Below are 21,057 nucleotides of genomic sequence, written 5' to 3' on the forward strand. Positions count from 1 at the left end.
GCTCGCTATCAGGGCGCAGATACGAATATTCTTTAGGGCATTGTTTATGACCCTCAATATGACTCAAAGTGTGCTTTAAAGCAACATTCCTAGATTTTCTTTTCTTGTTTTCAGACGCACACGAAACAGTGGTTAATTTCAGCAGCAACTCGCAACGTGGCACGCCGAGCACCCTATGCGTCGGATGCCACCATGAGGCAGTAAAAGTATTAGGCTCACTTCCAGTGTCACACCTAAAAAAAGCAATAGGAGCGCTTGCTCGTGTGTTGTCGATCCTTAAAACATGGTTTCCAAACACGATGTAACAACTGTGACAACTGTTCCCACATGTCCTGTGTAGTGTTATTTTTGTGCGTGCTTTGTGCATGAGCGGTGCTCTGCAAGTTCCTAGCTGCTTGTTGAAACTTTTTTGACAATAAAATGTGTTACTATCGCAGTCATTTCTTCACTCTTATGGTTTAGCTGTTATTTTACTCTCATGAATTTTCTGGGCGCTATGTTTTAAGAGGTTAGAATTTTACGTGAAGTTAAATAAAGCCATTCAATATTTGTTTTCGTTGAAGTAGACACCTGAAAGAACACAATGGTTTGTTAATATTTCATCAATATCGTTCTTCTGACCTATTGCCATCGTCTTAGAAGCATTCAAAAGTTCTGAACCCGGTATTAATTGAGAGTTCTCGCATTCACTATTTGTCACCATTGATCGCTGCAGAGTCATGGGAGAAGCAACTCAGCGAAATGGTGGCCGAGGCCGACCAGAGCCAGGTTACTGTGCAAGACCTGCATCCACTCACCGAATACAACTTCAGAGTGCTCGCTGAGAACGTCATTGGTATAGGGCCACCAAGTGAAGCGTTGACGGTCATCACCGATGGAGAAGGTGAATGCCGGAGCAGATTGCATTTGCTGTGAATGATGCAGAAAAAAGAAGTTATTGTTTACGGTTGCTCTGAGGAGCCTCTTTGTGACGTCCAGCGCAAATTTATTACTAACCCATTGATCGTAACTATATCACTAAGGCGTATGAATGCGCTACATCATTTAATTTTTTTTTGCATCAGCAGGCCCGTCAGATGGTGGTAGTTGAAATCATTATATTGAAGGCGACTTTCTGTGTGCACTAAGGCATGACGACAGTTTTCAATGCAGTATTGTAATTAGAACAGTGTGTGGCAGTTCTGAAATGAACATCAAAACATTGAACGAAATAGAAGGAGTCATTGCTGACAACAAAAGAGAAATATACAACATCGCAGAACCTGATAGTTTTTGTAGACAAAGAGTGGAAAACAATCAGGTGGTAATAGAATTTGAAGGTACTACGGATGATTATAAAAATAAATAACTCAATGTGATCATCGCATGTACATGCTGCTATTCTAAAGAGAGAAAATACTAAAAACATTTTTTTCTCGTGATATTTGACAGTACCTGCAACTCCTCCTCAGAGCGTGAAGGTGACAGCAGTCAGCTCAAGAAAAGTAGAAGTGTCATGGAAGGTGAGGCGCTTCATTGGGTAACTTCAACGCGTGATCAGCGATAATAATCTAGCGCACAGGCCAGCTACTTCCAATTAAAGATTAACGATCTTACGTATCGCTTTGAAAGTATCTTGTACTCCAAATATTTGAAACGGAAAATACCAAATGTATTACCGAAGGCATCTCTATAATTATGAGCAAACTCATTCTGAAAATGATCAGCTGTCTTTGATGTATCTGCGTAGTTTTCTATCATTTCGGTGTCACTTGTATTCACTTTTTTATGACTTTCTCAAATATATATAACAGCTGTGTGCTACGCACTTGATGTTCTTTGAACTACGATGTGAGTAGAGTTAACCAGAACGCAATATTATAAATGGAAACTGCATGGTATACTGTGAATTGCAAAATTTCCAATTCCTGCATTCATGACTCTAAATTCTGCACTTCGCACTCTTCTTTTCAATCTGCGCAACACCATGCCACAGCCACCACCAGTGCACCTTCAGTACGGCGAAATCCAGGGTTATTATGTTGGCTATCGTGTACACGGCTCCACCGAGCCATACGTCTTCAAGACCGTCACGGGATCTTCATCTTCGCCGGGCAACCCCTTCACGCGATGTGTCGTGGATAACCTACAACGGGCCACTGCCTACGCCGTAGTAGTGCAAGCGTACAACGACAAAGGAGCAGGACCGCTCTCCGACGAGATCATGGTGCAGACGCACGAGCAAGGTCAGTGCATTGTTTTTAAGAAGATTAACCGGAACAAAACGCACGGTGAAACTGCAGGGGCGAAGCAATGAAGAATATAGCAATAAACAGTAACGCTATACGAAGTTAGACTAGCGACTAACTCTTTTGTATTCCGGCTACGTAACCCTGCAAAACACAGGTTCCGCAGAGTAACTTTGAGTTGAGAACACAACAGATCAGGAGTAACATGAGCCATCTGCTGATGCCTACCGAAATATTGCGTCCCAGCGATGGCGACCGCGCACTTATAATCAAAATTCACAGCTGCCCCTCGAGAAATGCATTATCCACATGGTCGCACCACTTCTTTTTAATGCTAGCTCAAGACTGGTGAAGTGTATATTATCTCCTTCGATACTCATCAATATCAGGGCTCGCTCGCACGCTAATTTAGCGTATGCGCCCACCGTGAGATGGAGGTAGGTCGCTTCTTTGATCTCTGCTTCAGCCACTTTCGTAGCTTTGTCACCCCCGTTCGCTTTACCCAGGAGCAGAACATACGATGCACGGGGGATCTTATTGATCTGCTTTTAATACGGGTCAGCAACGGTGACGACAAAAACTTGTTGATACTGCCCTTATACCTCTTATTGCAAGAAAAAAAAAACTATGCACTCAGTGCTCTGTAACGACGTATATCGAATCACAGGGCGTTTCAAGAAATGGGTCCAACTTTATTAGAAAATTAAAGAAAGAAGGTAGTCACATGCTGTTCGTGGCGATACCTTTATTGACGCATAGGACATCTGAAGATGGGTAGGAACATTATTACGGCAGCAATTATAAAATTAAAAAATTAACTTTTCAACTAAAGAAAATAAGCTGTCGAATAAAATGGGTGAGTTTTAGGTGTTGCTGAAAGTAGTCCATAGCGAATTCATAATCTCTGAAAGGCAGCCACTCTTAATCACCCCGGAGCGATGAAATCTTCCCAAATTAGCTGGCGAAACAGCAACCGGTGCACTAAACAGCGCATCTGCCATTCACTTTAAGAACACTCTCGATGTCAGCACTATTTCTGTCGGATTGGGGGGGGGGGGGGGGGGGGAATATAAGCTAGCGTCGATAAGCAGCCATGTGGCAAAAAAGCTTTGCCACTAAACGAAGTATCTAGATTAATGGTCGCTAAGGGTGAGGGAAGTGTCATCATTGAAGGCGTTTTTGAAGTAAATGGTAGATGGGCTGTTTCGTACGTCTGTTTTGATTTTCGCTGCTAAATTAGCGAGACTTATTGATTCGCCGTGTATACCAGTGACCGTATTTGAGAAATTTTAAAGTGGTTATGGACAGAGTGCAGGAAGAACATATTTAACTCTTTCGACTCGGCAACTTACTTCCACTGATTAAAAAGTTTATTTTTAATTTTTCAAATCCTATTGTAATTAGCTTTTGTGCGCATTTTAAGACGCCTTATGACACAGCAAAGGTATCGCCGCAGGTAGCGCGCGAATACCTCCTTATTTTATAATTTTTAGCACTACTGGACATTTTTTTAGACATGAGCGAGAGCTGTAGGCTTGCCTCGAAATGTAGCTCGCATATTGTCCCGATACCTTTGACGCACAATATTTTCTAAGGATTTTGATTCTACATCCTTGTAAATGGTCCTCCTAAAGGGTTATAAAATATTTTCAGTCGTGGTGTTGGGGCAAATACCTGCAGCACTTCAAGAAAGTGGGCAGGACGTATATTTATGGTCGATATATTATTTTGTGTATTAAATTAAATAGATGACTTATTATATGATTGTGCCTAAATATGCTTGCGAATGCGCATATTCTATGAATGTATATTTATACTCATTTTGTCACACTGGCGAAAAATTATAATTATTGAGTATGTGGCAGTTTTTAAATATAATGAAATATTTTGCTGAAAAAAAATAGCTTGACATGACTAGTTAAATAAGAGTAAAGGCAGACACAAACAAACTCTATTGCTGGTCATATATATTTTAACTTTTTTTGTACAATGATCGAAATATGCTATAAAGTACATAAGTTGAGCTTTTTGTGTACTGTAGGGTTGTTGTATCATTATAGCATTTATATAACGAACTTTCTGTATATTCTCTTTCTGATTACTCGCGCGGTGTCACAGTAAAAGCCCTTGATGTCTTCAAGAATTACGGCAGTGCTCTCACAATGGTTACAATATCTGGGAGCGCGTTTGCGCATCCCTCATCAATAAAGTGGCAGAAAACATGACTGTTTTATACAGATCCACCACCACCACCTCTGGTGACCGTGACGTCTAGAACGAAAGATTCAATTGAACTTTCTTGGACGCCACAAGACGAAGAAAAAGAAGTCGTCGAAGGTTAGTCTGGATAAGTAGCTTGATAACCTTTGCGCGCAGTGCATTACCCTAAAAATATTCGCTTTCCTGCTCGCAGCAAGTATACTTATTGATGTTCAAAGAGGGCCAACTCGGTATAGGGATAAAGAGTTATATATTTTTTGTGGCCCAGATTTTGGCTTATTCCATCATGCTGTGAATAGTTTAAATCAAGAGCATTCTAGAGGTCTGGGCTCTCAGCATCAACTAATGTGTCATATACACGCTGGCTAGTCTATACATAGCAATGTCAATGTATCTTAAAATATTGCAAAGGGGTGGGTGAAGGAAATGAGTGTGTGGAAGAGAAAAGTGCATGGTGCAAAAGGAACGCATGTCATATCAAAATATAGGAGGCCACAAGCAAACTATATATAGCGTGTTCTGGCACAGTATAGTACGGGAAAATAGAAAAGTGAGGGTGAAAAGGAAGGATTGGTAGATGAGTTGAAGGGGTCGGTAGAATCAGCCTATAGCCACGTGTAGTACAGTGGAGAAGGATTAGAAGTGGGCAGTGAGGAAGAGTGAAAGTAATTTGTAGATGAGGATGATGATGATATGTGGGATTTACCATCCCAAAACCCCCATATGATTATGAGAGACGCCGTAGTGGACGACTCCGGAAATTTCGACCACCTGGGGTTCTTTAACGTGCGCCCAAATCTGAGCACACGGGCCTACAACATTTCCGCCTCCATCGGAAATGCAGCTGCCGCAGCCGGGATACGAACCCGCGACCTGCGGGTCAGCAGCCGAGTACCTTAGCCACTAGACCACCGCGGCGGGGCAATTTGTAGATGAGGAGGAAAAAGCGCAGTGGTGAGAATAAGGCGTAGCATAGACATGTGTATAGTTTGATACAACATTGGCTGGAAGTGGGACGTCAGAAAGCGTACCAGTAATGCAATGGTAAAGAACAGAGAATGAAGTAGGGGGGGGGGGGTAAACATGTTATAGCACTGTATGGTGTAATCGATCAAGGGGCGCGAACAAAAGTGAGGGTAAGCGCAAGGACGATGGCGAGGGATAGTCATACGCGTGAATGAAGTTACCATAGCATGGGGATGGAAAACAAGAAGTAATGCGGTAGAGAAGGGTTGTGAGGCTGAGAATAACTGAAAGGAGGAGAGGGAAAATGAGGACAGCTGCACGTGCTTGCACGTAAACACCAGCGCCGATGAAGCGCAGGTGAATAGGGAGTTTTAGAATAGCGCACCGCGAGCCCTTGCGATGTGGTCGCTGCCACTGCGCATGCGTCATAACGCGAGTCGGCGTTCGCGTTCGCGGACCGCGCGCAAAATATTTGAAATTGCGTGTGGTGATGGCGGCCCGCATGTGGCCCGCAAGCGCTGGTTTCGAGCCTATGGTGTCGCTGCGATCGTGCTTTGCGGTTCGCAGCAGGGCAAATGCTATTCTAAAACTCGTATGGCGCCCACTACGCCCGCAACGCCCGAGCGCTTGCAAACGGTATTCTAAAGCTCCCTAATAACTGCTCTGCGCTTTCTACCACTTTCACATCAGCTAATACTGCACCGAACCTTTTTAACGTTACTTTGGCGGGAACCGCCCATTGAACCATACATCTGTAGCAAAATATAGTGCTTTTTTTTTCTAGTGGAATGCTTTCCGCAAAAGCGCACGACTTAACTAAGTGAAGAAATTGCGACAAAGGAACAGTACAGATGCATGGAAAAAGTTGTTCATAGTGTCGGAGTATTGAAGAGGTGTGCATCTGATTCTCACGTTTCATTTTAGTTGGCATAAAACCATTACTTAAACACAGAGTAAACCCAAACTTAAAGCAAGTAAAATATATATATATATATATATATATATATATATATATATATATATATATATATATATATATATATATATATATATATATATATATATATATATATATATATATATAATATAAGCTAGGTCGAGCTTCTTTTTTTTGGTTAGTCCTTGCCAAATCTGTGCACTTGGTAATTAGAGCCTTCAGAGTATGCCCACTGAAAGATTGGTCAAATGAACAATAACGTGAAATATTTCAATGCTTTCATACTTAGAAAACAATGGCGAGACTAATTCACATGGTGAAAATTTGGCGCGTTCTCTCTTGACATGGAGTCTCTTAGCTCGTGATATCGCGAATAATATGTTTAGGCGAGTAAAAACCCGGAAGTGTGAATACGGGTCAGGCACCCCGGAGTCGAGATTATGCCCTAGAGACTGGCCTACGAGTTGTCTTTCGCATCGTATACGACGCCCGAGTGTGAGTCGCTGCTCCCTCGTTTCGGCAGCGTCGGCGGTATCGAGCGGTTGTGCGGCGTGACACCCCTTCAGTACGGCGCGCTGCAGCTGCGCTCGCATATTCGCGGATGCTACGTGGCGAAGGCGCTCAGGCCTATTTGCTTTCTGTATGCATACTCGTTTGGAATAGTACAACGCATAGGTCGTTGTTCGGGGACGAGACTACTGCAGATGTTCACAATGAAAACGAAACAATAAAGAGAATGAGACCAGTAAGAGGGGGCGTAGTCTCTTCGATGTGTTGATAAGTAATAATGTTTTTCCTTGAGCATACAGTAATGCATAGCTTTAGTGGCACCAGTGGCACGCATCACAACGAGATTTTTTCTTGAAGAACAACAGCCATTTTCTATTTGTTCTTCTGCCTTTAAAGACCTGTTTATTTACCTCTTAATTCCAACGTGCTTCATTAAATGTATTTTATGCAGATTTCGATTAATGACCGGTACGTCGTTGTTTACATGCTGAAACAATTGTATTGCTCCCTTATGAAAGCATGTAAAATGCAAGACCGAAAGACCTGGAGCGCGCACGAGATATGCGTGACGAGAAATACGACATCCACCTCGTGTGCTTCTTTTGGCAGTGAACGGCGTCTGGTAGGCGAGTCTAGTAACTAGTTCATTCGATACGTGAGAGCTTCATCCTATCCCATGAGCAAGACCACTGAGACCTACAAAAATAGCTTTGGTCGATAAAACTTTATACTTCCTACCTGCCAGTAATAGACTGTGTGGCTTACAAAAAACGCATCCAGTTGAGGAGTGTGTGCTAATTCATATCTTGTATGATTGCATTTACTTCCTGCCGAATACAGTACTACGCAAGCTTGCTCATTGTTTTGTTTCGAATTGCTACGCAGGCTACGTTGCCCGCTACCGCACGCAGGAGGGTCTTGAGTGGAGCGAGGTTCCTATAACTCCCGACAAGGGGAGCTACCTGTTTGAAGGTCTCCAATGCGGTAGCACCTATTCACTGTCTGTGCTCAGCTTCAATCGCAACGGACGTAGCGAGCCCGAAGAGCTGCTGCAAGTCAAAACAGAGGGAACAGGTACGTGAGCGATGAGTACGATAATTCGACTGTCTAATTGCACACTGATAAAAAATAGTGCGTGTACTGTTTCGCACGGGTGTGATCGATCGTAGCGCTGTCCCCTTGTCGAAGCAAGTAAAGTAAACCCCTGGTAATGTGACTCCTGCACTGGCATAGCTAACAGTCGGACCAGGATACGGAAACACAGTTGCGCATCCTCGTGCGGGCACGCCCGTCAACTCGCGTTGGTGCGCAGCCCTTGTCAAAAAGTTGTCTTGGGGTGCGATCTCAGAAAAGCACAGTTTGTGAGCGAAGTGCTCGTTAACATAAACGCGGCAACCGTCTAAATAATATTTTTGTACCCAGATATAATTAGTCGGGCTCGAGTTCCAACATCCGCTCCCGGGAAGTACACGTAAGTTTATTGATAAATTTAGATGAAATACTGCACAAAAATTATGGATGCCTCACTTTTGAGCTTTGTAACCGCAGTTTTTTTTTGTTGATGCAGTTTGCTGAAATTATCCTTCAATTTTGTTTTAATGGTTGCTTGATCATCACGGCAGCGACATCATCGTGTAATCTTACGGGTGATGTATTGAAAGAGAAGGCTGTACCTATATTCATATCGTGCATTGCAATAAGCTGTATGCGGCACACTTGCTTGCAAACGCCCACTTTACCTTGCTCGTTGGCGTTTTCTCTTACCTTAGATCATTTACTTCTTCACGTTGCAACAACTGTTATGTTACGTGTTTTTTTTATTGTAGAGCTTGGCTTATGGTGCTTGGTGCCATAGTCGTCTTGCTTCTATGACCTGCACTGGTGCTCTATATCGGCAATATTTGGACTCATTGCATGTCGTTTAACAATGAAACATTATAGGCCTGCTCAAAAGTTTGAAAACGCTTGGCAAAGAAATAGGTATACCAAAGGCTTCAAAAATGATATGTCATTCCCTACTTAGTGACTGAAAGAGGTGCAGCGTGTAAGCGCCTTTTAGGAGCACCAGGACAACGTGCCATCACTGAAGCAATACTACCCTGCTATCCCTGGCAGCCCCCCAGGCTCCCTCGCCAAAGGCGGCAATACTCCCCAACGTGACCAGTCTTGGCCTCGTGCTGGCCGCATGGCGTGATGGTGGCTGCCCTATTAGCCACTTCCTGGTTCAATACCGGCCCCGTGACGAATTGGACTGGACGCTGCTGTCGTCGCGTGTACTTCCTGACCGAGACGTGGTGATCCTCGGTGACTTGGCGCCTGGAACCTGGTACCAGGTGCTCGTGGTTGCCTATAACAGCGCAGGCTCCACAAAGGCAGAGTACACTGTTGCCACGCTGACCCTCGCAGGAAGTGAGTAGAATAACTTACATAGTTTCATCTTGATGTCAGAGTTTTCGCTCTGTTTCTTTGTTAAGAATACGGGTCACTTTTTGGCAATTGTCACAGTGCTCATCCTGTTACGCCAGTGCAGAGAGTTACGCGTGTTTCTTAGAGATTGTCGCATAGTATGCGTCACGTGTTTTGTTGATAGATTATGCTTATACGTCATATACTTCATTATAGTCCCTAAGCAAGGCCAAATGTGTCTGCTCTACGCAGGAAGTACAAGGGAGCGCGTGGGTCGGTACATTTTGTTTGTACTCGTATTCTGTCTTTTTGCGTTCATTAGTGTAAGTCAGCGATGCCAGTTACTCAAGCTCCTTCAGCACTCTTGGTATGACGGACGAACAATACAGAAATATTGGTTACATCTGAATACAAAGCCACAGATGATTACCATTTCTGTATACTTTCGTTCCTCAAGTTCCGCGTGGGAATGGCCGACACAGCTGCATGTGACCATTGCGTCAGTGACGAAACAAGTTGGCACATTCTGTGTGAATACCCACAATACTGCTCGCAGAGACAGCCACTCTGCAATGCACTAGGCTAACTGGACAACCAAACTATTTCGGAAGAAAGAATTCTGCGCTACCGACAGGACTTTTATGCCACAGAAGAAGGCTGTGAAGGCGCTCCTGCGCTTCTTGCCTACAACCGGCCTGTTCAAACCACTGTGACCGTAACTCCCTGACTGTGTGCGCATGTGATTTTTTTTCTAATTTATTTTATATATCTCTATTACTATCCTCTTTCCGACCCTTTTCCTCTCTCCTGTACTAGGTAGCAAACTAGTTCTTTTAGGTTAACCTCCCTTTCTCTTCTTTTTATTTATTTCTCTCCCTCTTAGTTCCTCAAAGGCACCTAAACAGACGTAGTGGCCTGTTCAAAATCGTACATATTATCTGCCATATTCTTGTTCAGCACATGCTGTACTTATTCTAAGCGTGTTTTCTAGATCCTTTGGAGCCGGATAAAATATCTGAGGCTGGACGTGACAGTGCTAGCCCACGGTATCGAAGCTTATCTATCATCGTGCCTATTTGCTGCTCCATCATTGTCCTGATGGCCGTCACTGTGGCCATCATGGTGCTCGTTTGCCGGAGAAGGTCTTCCGGGACCCCACCATCAGCCATCAGCACTTATGAAGGCATGCCTGTTTCACTGTTTCCTTTATTCGCTTTTTATACGCGCTTGATAACGCTAGATAACAGTGAGACCGACATGGTTCATGTATAAAAGAATTATTGGTGCTCTTGCAGCATTGGAGTTGTAAGATATGGCAATTTTCTACACACAAAATCAAGACGCAAACACATGAGGACGCAAAGCTATATGAATAATTGAAATGAACGTTTTCTTTGTAGAGTTCTAAAAACTGCGGTCACGGTGACGACCGAACAAAATATAAAAAGTGCAAGCGTTAAAATATATGAATGGAAATAAAAGTCTGAACAATTTCAGGGATTGCTCGTTTGAGACCGAAAGCAGCCGCGGTGGTTGCATACACGCACTCTCGAACTGTCTCATACGTGCTAACCCGGAGCTTTTAACACAGGTTTTTTTATATCTCAATAATGTGGAGAAATTCTCTTTTTCCATTCCCTTTGTCAACAGGCGTGCGCATGTGCGAGGACCTGAAAATGGACTCGCTCATCATGTCTGAGCTAGAAAAGCCCCACGGAGGCTGTGGCGGTGGAGACGCTGGCAGCCGCGAGTACTACCCTTCACCGTACGCGTCGTCCAAGCTGCCCGACATCTCTCGACGTGGCAGCGAAGGCGACGACGGCGATGAGCCTTGTCCTCGCGCCATGGCCGCGGCTGGAGTCTCCATGTCTCCCTACGCATCGGCTAGGATGGTAGAACACACGTATGACGTGCCGCAGCACCCGCGGGATGGCTCGGTAAGAGTTCTTGTAAATAAGGGTTACATTTAATGCGGTATCTTGTCGTTCCAGCATCAATAGCTGGACACAAGAACACAGTGAAATACGACAGGGAAAGGCTATTGCCTTCCAGTGCGGCCCGTTTGCGCCTGGGTCTTCATTCACTCTGCTCTTGTGTTGTGCCCTGCAATAAATGCTGAAATGGTATAGGAGCACGCCCAAACTCAGGTCATTTTATTTATTTTTAATAAAAAAATATATTTACGTAATATAGTTTTCGCTGAAACCGAAATTACAGCACCGAACGTGGTAGCGACACAATGAGACGCTTTGACTTTAACCACAGGTTGAAAAACGACATTTCTTATCCGGCCTTTTTAGATCAATCAGGAAAGCTGAATTGACGTATGGATTGGCATTAAGTATCCTCGATTATTAGATAAGCTGCCCATTTAGATGCTGTCGCGCCTTACAAAACATTGGACCATTGTCTGGTAACACCAGTATGAGGCCACTACGGTACACCAAGTGGCAGTTCAAAAGCCACCTTTGTTCTGAGAGAATCAATTGAGACCTTTTAATGATAATTTGTTGGTTTTAACAAGGAATGCGTGGTTTATGGATGCGTGCTAAAGGGTAAAGTATTTATTGCTATTAGAGGCTGGTCGAACGTAGCGCAACATGACAAAAAGTAATGCTAGTCTAGCAAGGCTTTAATTAGCGATTCATTTTGTCTTTGTTTTTCTTTTATTCAGAAATTACATGCATTTAAAAGTGAGCATAAGCACTCTTCATGTAATGACAAGCTCCAAAACCACATAGGTGAGTACAATTCTTTCTAAGTGATTGGCCTTGATATTGACGTTTACGTGAACTCAAATATATAATAAACATACCTGAATACGAATATATAGCTTTTATTGTAATTGCTATTAATAAATGATTACCATTGACGTGTAGAGTATACATATATATGTTCTTCTGCTTTTTCGAACTTACGAGTATAAGAAAAAATCTCTAGATGAAAAAAACCCTGAAAAAACGTGCATTCGCAGAAGTACATGAGCGTTTGTTCGACATTGCTATGTGAGAGCTTGCGCTACATCTATTGGTGTTTGGCAGTTATAACACCACTACACCACTTGATATAGACGCACCCTGGTTGACGCCTGATGGCACATTTTATTGCGATATCAATTATATGGACACTCTTGGGTGAATTTTGCTGCCGGCGTCGGCGTCGCCGTCACTCACCATATATGTATACGTATATATACATGAAAACGCAAGAAAGAAAAAAATCTAGGAAAAGAGTACGGCGCGTGGAATCAAATGTGGGACCTCCGCGTCGTGAATGCGAGGCGTTAACCACTGAGCCACCGAGGGGTACCTCCTTCAACGTTCGAACTGCAAGCTGTTTATATCTACGACTTACTGCTGTGGGCGCGAATCTCTGGGAGAACTATCATGTTTTCAGCACTATCAGCAAGATGGCGCAACGAGCGCATGGCTGCTCTCATCTCTCACGCGTACATTGGCACGCAGAGAGGAGGAGAGTGGACGATCTTTCACGCTCCCTCATCTCCCGGTGTGGAGTATCATACGTCTTGACTGGCGGTGGGCTTGCACTGGAACGATTCTGTTGTAGTTACGGGGCACACAAAGGTCACTTAAATCGCAGTACAGCCTCCGCTTGCGAACAGGAGGTGCTTTTCAGACACAGCGAAGTAACAACTGAGACGCTTATTCGCATTCATCTGTGCCTGTGAGTACGTTTTGTGCGTCATTTGTGCGTGCGAAACGTGGGGTACGTTTCGATCTGCTTCCCATCATGCGCGTGACCTTCCGGTTTGTCGCTATTGCCTTCATTGCTTCGCTTTTGCGGGAAAGATGTGTCTTTTTTGTCCCAACGACTAACGTACACGAGCATGTTTAAACATTTTTGGCAGTTGTGACGCTTAACATACCCTTCGAAATAGCTTATTGTGAATTCCTTGCAAAGATGACTTCAACCTGTACATAATGAGTGGTTGCACCCTATTGATCTGTCGTTTTTTGAGGCACGAAAGGGGATGTGCACTCTCTGGTTATAGGGTAATCTGCACACTGTTCATGAATTTAGTACCCAAGAACAATATTCAGGAATGCGTAAGGCAGAGTAAAAGTGCGAAGACGCTCTACTTGGCGTTGACGTGCCGCTAACTGCGCCAAAAACTCACTTACACACTAATTGCTCGTGGACGCGTTGCCTTTCTGCGGAGCTTATTGAGACTGCTTTTTTTTACAGTGCTAGTGAAATGGAAGCAGTAGGCGTTGCAGAATCTTCATTTCACTCCTCCGAAGTGGTCACAAGCTGACGCGAAGAGCGAATAGCGCAACTTCTTCGTCATCAATTGCAGTCACTATTTCGAAGTTTCACTAGTAACACACTATTCTACAGTATTGCGGTGAAAGCTTTCATCCCGCTGATGGTACAAAAACGCTCGCAGTCGTTACTCGTTGTCATGAGGTATTAGACATGACCTATGAAATAGGCTCCGGCTACGCGCCATTGCTAGCGTTGCTGAGGCCGTTTTGTTTTCATGGGAAGGTGCATTAAGATACAGTGGTTTTACAGCGAGAATAGTGACGGTGAAGAGTTAACAGAGGGGCCCAACCACAGCCATGCTAAAAACATGAAGAGAAACACATCGAGAATCCTGTCTCCTCTTTATTACGGACGTGGTACCTCACAGGTCAAGCGGAGAACACAAAATGACAACTAGGCAAGAGGCCATGGGCTATGTTTTAATAGGAAGGGGTGTTATTAGCAACGCTTCGGCTACCACCTCACTGGGTGTTAAGGCGTTGACATAATTACATTGTGATCTCCACCACCGCCACACGCAGGCTGCAAGCGGTGCCGATCACGGAGACCATGATTACACTTCTTTGGGAAAATCCTCGAATGGGGGGGGGGGGGGCTGTATAAATGGTGCAAATGCTTGTTTCCTGAGTTTATCACAAAGAACATGAATTACTTCACTCCACCACTGGGTGGCGAGATCACAACGCGAGCCTAAAACCTTGCGAAAGAAAAGTGTGACAGATAAAAAACGCGTTTGCGAAGTCTCCTTCAGTCGTGACAGTGGGTTTGACTTCCGTCTGCTATAATCGCGTACCGACAGATTGTGGCTCATCTCCTGTGTACAAAACATTTTTTTTCATTTTTTTTTCTTACCGTCTGAACGCTTGTAATTTTTCCTGACCGATTTCTCAGACGTAAATACGTTATCAACGTCTTGGTTGACTCCCGCATCGAACACTTCCACGTTAAAGGTGGTTTGCGGCGCTAGAAGTGTGCTATTCCCTGGTACAAATAGGAAATACACAACTTCATTGATATTTCGGCTACATCATGGCTTCGCGAGAGAGATAACACTTCATATGTCAATTTTAACCCGTCGTAGCGTGTGCTTTTGCTATAGTTATCGTCATCGTGTTACAGCCTTTCTTTATTTTTTCAGAAATGTGCAAAAAGGAGCAATACTATCAGCGGCTCGCTGGTAAAGGACGCCCGTCGGCGTATGGTTATAGCGGCTGTCAAGAACCTCCCAATCACTCGTCGGGCACCGCTTATCGCTGGTCCGAGCCCGGCGAGTCCGACCGGCCGGACAGGTAAATACTCGCCCTCCTGTAGACCCCGCTAGGTAGGTCTGCCAACCCTCTTGATCTTTTTTTCCTCCTCTTTGACTCCATCAATCTCCCCTGCACGCATTTCCCGCTTTTTCCTTCCATTAAGCCGTCACGCATGCCGTACCGGATTCACTGTTGTCTCCAACATGGAGTTGATGTTCGCGGTACCAAGCGTTGAATGTATATCGTTAATGCTGTAATCTCTACGAGTGGTAACGTAGAGGCACAAAAGAATGTTACGAAAAGATTGAAAAAGAAGTTTGTATTATACTTTACGAATGTTTTGATGAAGCTGCATTGGTTGTAAAGCAAACTTGAGCATTAGGGTACATGCACAAAAGTTCTTTGGTAATAATTTTCCAACTGAAATAAGTTTTCAGTTTAAAATTTGATAAATGCACTTTTTACCCAGAACTTTTGTTTTTGATGATTTTTTATTGGAAATATTTGCATTTCTTGAATGGCACCAAGCAATATATAGATGCATGCTACTGATTGTCAACTGGCTAATGGGCCATCTAAATGACTCATGGTGGTCGTATATGGCCATCGCTTATCTCCCATATAAGAAGTTTCAGACTGGCTACGGTACAAATTAATTGGAACCTTGACTTCAAGAAAATTTTGTGTGATTTGTCTAATATCTTTGGGTTTTTTTAGTTCTGCGTGAACTGCATTTGATACTACGTAGAAGTTAAGTATATTTACGTCGTGTCGTTTCACGCATATCTGCTTGTGTTAGCATCAAATTCATTCACAAGCGCAATTAGTCAAGATGTAACCGGACCAGGCACATTTAAGGAATGTGGTAGTTGCTTGTTGGGAGACGTACACTACGGCGTCATCCAACAGCATTTACATCTCTCCCAACCAAAACTTACGTGGTTAATCACCGGAAACAGGCATACGTTTGAAAAAGAAATGCGCATAAGCACCGTACACCATTCAGCGAGAACAGTATTTTATGTATCATATTTTCTGAAGCAAAATGATAAGCTTATCGAGTGATGGTTGTTTTTCTTTATTTTCTATTCCTATTGATTGCTTTTCGCACCAGACTAGTTCATCTGCACTATGCACACTCTCGACCTATGCGTCCAGAGACACTAAGGCTGAAGTGAATCACCAGTTCTCAGACTCGTGACCGAAATTGCTTGTTTTTCTACCCGAAATCACAACACAATCTGCCTACAATCATCTGCCTACACATCATATTCTTTAAAAACGCCACTTCTTTTCACGGTTACATTATTTCTTCATTTCTTCTTATTTTTTCATCAGGTGGTGTTTAAGTGAACGGGACTTGCACTTGAGCGCATTTCACACGCCTTGTACTGGAGGAAATTTGCCGGAGTTTATTGAAATATCGGACACAGAGTGCGACAGGGACCTGGAGCGACTTGAGCAGGGTGCGTACATGACGCATAACTATTACGTGATATCATTTTTTTATTTTGGCGAATTTTGCTTATTGGTAGAAAAAAAGAAGCAGCATTCTTTTTTTCATCTCCTTGGAAACTTTGTGGGCATGTCACAGCAAGAAAATTACCAATACATCAGTGTTCGTAGCTATACCATGATTTTTCGAGTGACATTATTTGTACGTTTCGTGCATTGGCTGTGTGCTTCTACCTGGAAGCATAAGAAGGTGATTTTAGAAATGACATGCTTTTAGTAGTTGCATTAGTGTTGATAACCTTATGCCCCAATTTTTCTGCGTGTGGCATGTTAACAAGCGTAATATTGCTGCCTATTACGCGAGCATGAAAACTATATGAGCATAATTCATTCTTTCTAATGATTGCTACGTTCCTTCGGCTGTTTTTTTTTCCACAGCAGAGATGAATTATCGTTCGTCGCTCCAACGGCACAGCTTGTACGCATCTGTCCAATAGAAACGCAGCGGAAGGAACAGGAAGACCACCGACGGGGCCTCAATGTTTTTTTCATATCAACGTGACTTCTCCATTGCCTTGACAGCAGCGAGATAATCAAACAAAAAAATTCTTCCCACCCGCTGAGGAAATGCGCATGTTTTTACAGCGACAAATTGCCGTTTAATAGCTGCATACTTGTACAAATTATTCACTTTTTTTGTCGCCAGAGTACAGGCCACTGAGTACGTCACTTCGCCTGTATACCTTCCGGATGCGTGCGCAAAACAGCACATTGCTACTTTGGAAAGCAAGTGTGGTAATAGACCTTGGGGCGTAAAACTCTTTGCATGCTTGATTTTAAAACATAACAGTGGGTGGCAAAAAGAAAGAATCAAGGGTCTTGGTATTTGTATGGGGTCAGATTAACAGCGCACCTTCTAAGTTGCACCACCTAAGTTTCTTACATTGTTTTTGTTGTGAACATATGGTGTTTGCATACGGACGCGAGATTACCAATATAAAGTCGCTCCCGGCTCACATGTTGAAAGGCATGGGTTGGAGGCGAACAACTACGCTCTCTAACAGGACGATGAAAAGGGCAAGAAACATAATTGTGGAGGAGTTTGTCGACTCCTTCATTTCTATAATTTGAGTCACATGCAAATAAACATTAGGTTTCTCTATATATTAAAGTTTTGTGTAATAATGTCGAAGATATTAACAGAGAAGTGTCTGCAAGTGCGGTGGCCTGTACTTTTTCGGCAGCGATCGAGCGTACCAACATTGTGTGTACTTTGAAGTGAGTGAACAAGCACATGTACATATAGACCACGTATCCTCAATTGGAGGATGGCACAGCACGTATGACTGCCGAAGATGACTTGTTTTGTACAGTAAGAAAAATTCTATAGGAATGAATGACGAATGATTACGCACGCGTGGCAAGAAGTTGAATAGAAAAAACTCGTTCACCCAGGGTTAAAGCGTGGCTGAGGCATATATAAGCTGTTTGTAAAATCATTCCGTGACGTACACAGCGTAAAATCCTCTATTTTGTTTCATAGGTTTAAAAAAACATGTACTACGATTGAAGGGTTCAAATTTGTACACTCCCTTTCTTGCCAAAGCTCCAGCAGCAAGGGTGAAGTATCATAGTTTTTTTCTTACTATTTAGAGTTTCCGTTCATTAGAAACACCTACCTGCAGCGCGCATGACTCGCGAAATGCTGTGTAAAACTGCCAGTGAATGGAGAAGGTCCGAGATATATTTGTACATATTGACAATATGCGGAATAGATTTGAAATAAAAAAGCACAAGCGACTTCGTCTCATGTCTCTGTCTCTTCTTATTATATTTTAGTGTCCTGTATTCAATTACTGGTCTTGTGATGAGTCAGCACATGCATTTCAGTGCGCTAGGAGCATGCAAGCTCTTATGGAGCTTGTAGTACACCACCTTGTGGTAAGGCCTTATTTGTGAATTAATTGGTCCAGTATCTTTTACACAACGCTGTGAATTTTTTTTCCGCAAGGGACAAATAAAAAATTTCACTAGAAAAATCAAAGTAGTAGTAGCGTTCACCTATTCTGGCCAATTTTTTTTTCGCAATGCTCAGCGTGGTTGTCTGCCAGTAAGATTCAATAGTTAAACTGAAAGGAAGTAAAAAAGAACAGTGTGTTTTCATTAGGATATTACAAAAATATAAGAACTCTGCATAAATGCCAATAACAATTGACTTTAATGAAAATTAAAAACGTTCTTTTGTGAAAGCTCAAAGTATCAAAGGTTCCTCTTGTAGTGTGCCTACTGTGTCACCGTGGGGCAACTTGTTGTTTATGTTGCGCTGCGAAGCCGACGGACGGGAGTTCTTTTTTGTCTACTGTGGCAACAATTCTTTAGGTATAAATGCGCATTAGAGAGGCCCAGAAGGCCCAATTGCTTCGAAGGTTTGAGCTATACCACCTCATATTGCATTGCGGTTACGGTGCGTACAGCGTTGGTATTTATTATGCAGAGATTTGTCGAGGCCGCTTCATTTTTGTGGTTCTTTATGGGTCGCCCGCTTGGCACGACGAAATAAAATCAATATTTTCAAGCTTTGTCCTTAGGACTCAGCATACGAAATTTGTTAAAGCGGCCTTTTTGTACGGCTAAAGACATGAGGCATATATGGGTTCTAAACCGTTGATTTACCTCACAGAGAGAAACAGTGCAATAAAAATCTATAGCAAGCGCAAAATTATGTCGCAGTATGCAATAAGTACTATTGCCCCCCAAAATGGGCGAAGCTGAAAGTAAGTCTAGCAAACTTTCACACACCAAAACTGGATGATTCTAGAGACTAATATGGCGACATCTATGTTGTTATTAGGCTTTTGCTACGTGATACCATTGTTTCCGGATTGCTTCTACGTCGTTGCTGTTCTTTGTACAGGGGATGGATCAGGCTGTTTCTATACGTCGATTTCCAGCGCATACAGGCTCGAGTTAAACCACAGACAGACACAGACACCACACGGGCCCGTCGTCATTAACGCATGCTTTCCGTCGCGTCTTGGTCCTCTCGCAGTCGGTGTTGCCTCTTAGCTTTCCTCAGTATCCTGCCTGTGTACGCACTCGTCCTCTTCGCCTCGCCGCCATTTGTTTTGTGAATTGGGGCACGTACTTGTTAATGACGATGATAGTTTTCCGATAGGCCATATAACTTTATGTTGCACACGCCCATTTGTTGAGCTGTGTGTCACCTTTCTTTCCTTTTACTATTCAATAAGATGAAATGGGAGAAGCTGGTGCCATTATGGTGGCACCGGCTACTCCTTTTCTCTTAGTAGGCGATATGCCGTAAGTTCAACAAAAACATTTCGATAGATGTCATTTCACAGGGAACGAAGATACAGGGTCCAAGGCCAACTGCAGGTCTTAGGGAAATAGTACTGGTCGCTTTCAAGAAGTTTCTGGAAAATTCAAATATTTTATGTCTGTCACCTTGTTTATTTTTAGTTGGCCAGTGACAAGTACTGGGATTAACCAAATTTCTGGGTATCAAGCCGATTTATGATGCCCCACCACGGTGGTCTTGTGTCTAACGTACTCAACTGCTAATCTGCAGGTCGCAGCATAGAATCCCGGCTGCGGCGGCTGCATTTTCGATGCAGGCGAAAATGTTGTAGTCCGGTGTGCTCAGATTTTGGTGTACGTTGAAGTGCTCCATGTGGTCGACATTTCTGAAGCCCTCCACTACGATGACTTTTATGGTGATTTTGAGACATTAAAAGCGCACATATCAAATAATCAAAGCGAATTTCTGATAACAAATTTCATGGTACGAGTGAACAGAAAAAAATTTCTAAGCAGCTTGGCTGTTATTATGTGGCTTATTCATGCATGTAATCACGTAAGGGATTAGCACAACGCAAAAAAAAAGCCGGTACCATTTGATTGTATATAAAAAAGTAATGTCAAATACTACTCAGTTATGAAGCTAAACGCGTAAGAATTAAGTAAAACACATGCGTGAATAAACGCCAGGAGAAAACCTAGTTGAGCTTGCGTTTACGTTGTAAGCGCGCCAACTAACGCAATCAAATTGCATCGTATTGATTATTCTGTACAACCTCTTGCAGCTGACTTCCCTTCCTCCACTTTTCTTTAATTGTCAATGTACACCCAGCTATTTCAGTGCAGCCAAAAAAAAAAAGGCAGTCGCTCATCTCTGCCTGCAGTCGTTTAGTGGCACAAATGATCGTATAAGGGCACTATTCGATGAAGTAGTGCTTCGAAATCCAGCATATGAACAAATTTGAAAATAAGAATACATAATTAAATCGTAGTTCTTTGATGCACTTCATTTATAGAGCCCTCAACTGCTATGGTGGCATTGTGAGCGCATGCAGTGGTTCACTTCAATTCCATTTGGTCGCGTCGGTGCTAGGAATGGATGGTTAATGTAGATCACCAAATTCGAGAAAATATTTGCACTCGTAGCCAAAATGATGTAATGGTTCCAGCTTGTAGGGCTTCGGCAACATTCAGCGCTAAAATGATGAAATATAAAAATAAAAAATGAGGTTTAGAAAAAACTGACATGGTCGAAAAGATGCATGTTGTGCAAACAGTCATAACAAGGAAACGGTACGTGATATTCAAATGAAACCTGACAGGTGCGTAGAGGGGACAATATTCTGTGCATCTATGCTCAAAGATTACCACATGTTCTAGTTGAGGTGCGTTAGCATAAAAAGACTGAAAGATTGATACTTGGCAGGCTCCCTTTGCACACAATTGGCCATAGGACAAAAAGTAATCACTTGCTCAGTGA

The 21,057-nt window shown here is 43.1% G+C and overlaps 1 protein-coding gene across 3 annotated transcripts in view; it reads left to right on the forward strand.

Moving 5' to 3' along the window:
* LOC119170552 (cell adhesion molecule Dscam1-like) overlaps positions 1 to 18,059 on the forward strand; it is a 178,429-nt gene extending 160,370 nt beyond the window's left edge. Inside the window, exons 17-28 of one of the 3 annotated variants that reach the window (XM_075887134.1) lie at positions 716 to 883; positions 1,432 to 1,502; positions 1,976 to 2,225; positions 4,467 to 4,565; positions 7,747 to 7,935; positions 8,977 to 9,270; positions 10,259 to 10,450; positions 10,918 to 11,204; positions 11,942 to 12,008; positions 14,693 to 14,843; positions 16,143 to 16,270; positions 16,698 to 18,059. In XM_075887134.1, coding sequence (XP_075743249.1) covers positions 716 to 883; positions 1,432 to 1,502; positions 1,976 to 2,225; positions 4,467 to 4,565; positions 7,747 to 7,935; positions 8,977 to 9,270; positions 10,259 to 10,450; positions 10,918 to 11,204; positions 11,942 to 12,008; positions 14,693 to 14,843; positions 16,143 to 16,270; positions 16,698 to 16,756 — 1,955 coding nt within the window. In that variant the 3' untranslated portion in view covers positions 16,757 to 18,059. Of the gene's footprint in view, positions 1 to 715; positions 884 to 1,431; positions 1,503 to 1,975; positions 2,226 to 4,466; positions 4,566 to 7,746; positions 7,936 to 8,976; positions 9,271 to 10,258; positions 10,451 to 10,917; positions 11,205 to 11,941; positions 12,009 to 14,692; positions 14,876 to 16,142; positions 16,271 to 16,697 lie in introns of those variants that run through there. The other 2 variants (XM_075887135.1, XM_075887136.1) reach the window with 2 other exon arrangements.
* Positions 18,060 to 21,057: the final 2,998 nt, after the last annotated feature.

Source organism: Rhipicephalus microplus, chromosome 2 (genome assembly GCF_043290135.1).
Source record: "Rhipicephalus microplus isolate Deutch F79 chromosome 2, USDA_Rmic, whole genome shotgun sequence".
NCBI lineage: Eukaryota > Metazoa > Arthropoda > Arachnida > Ixodida > Ixodidae > Rhipicephalus > Rhipicephalus microplus.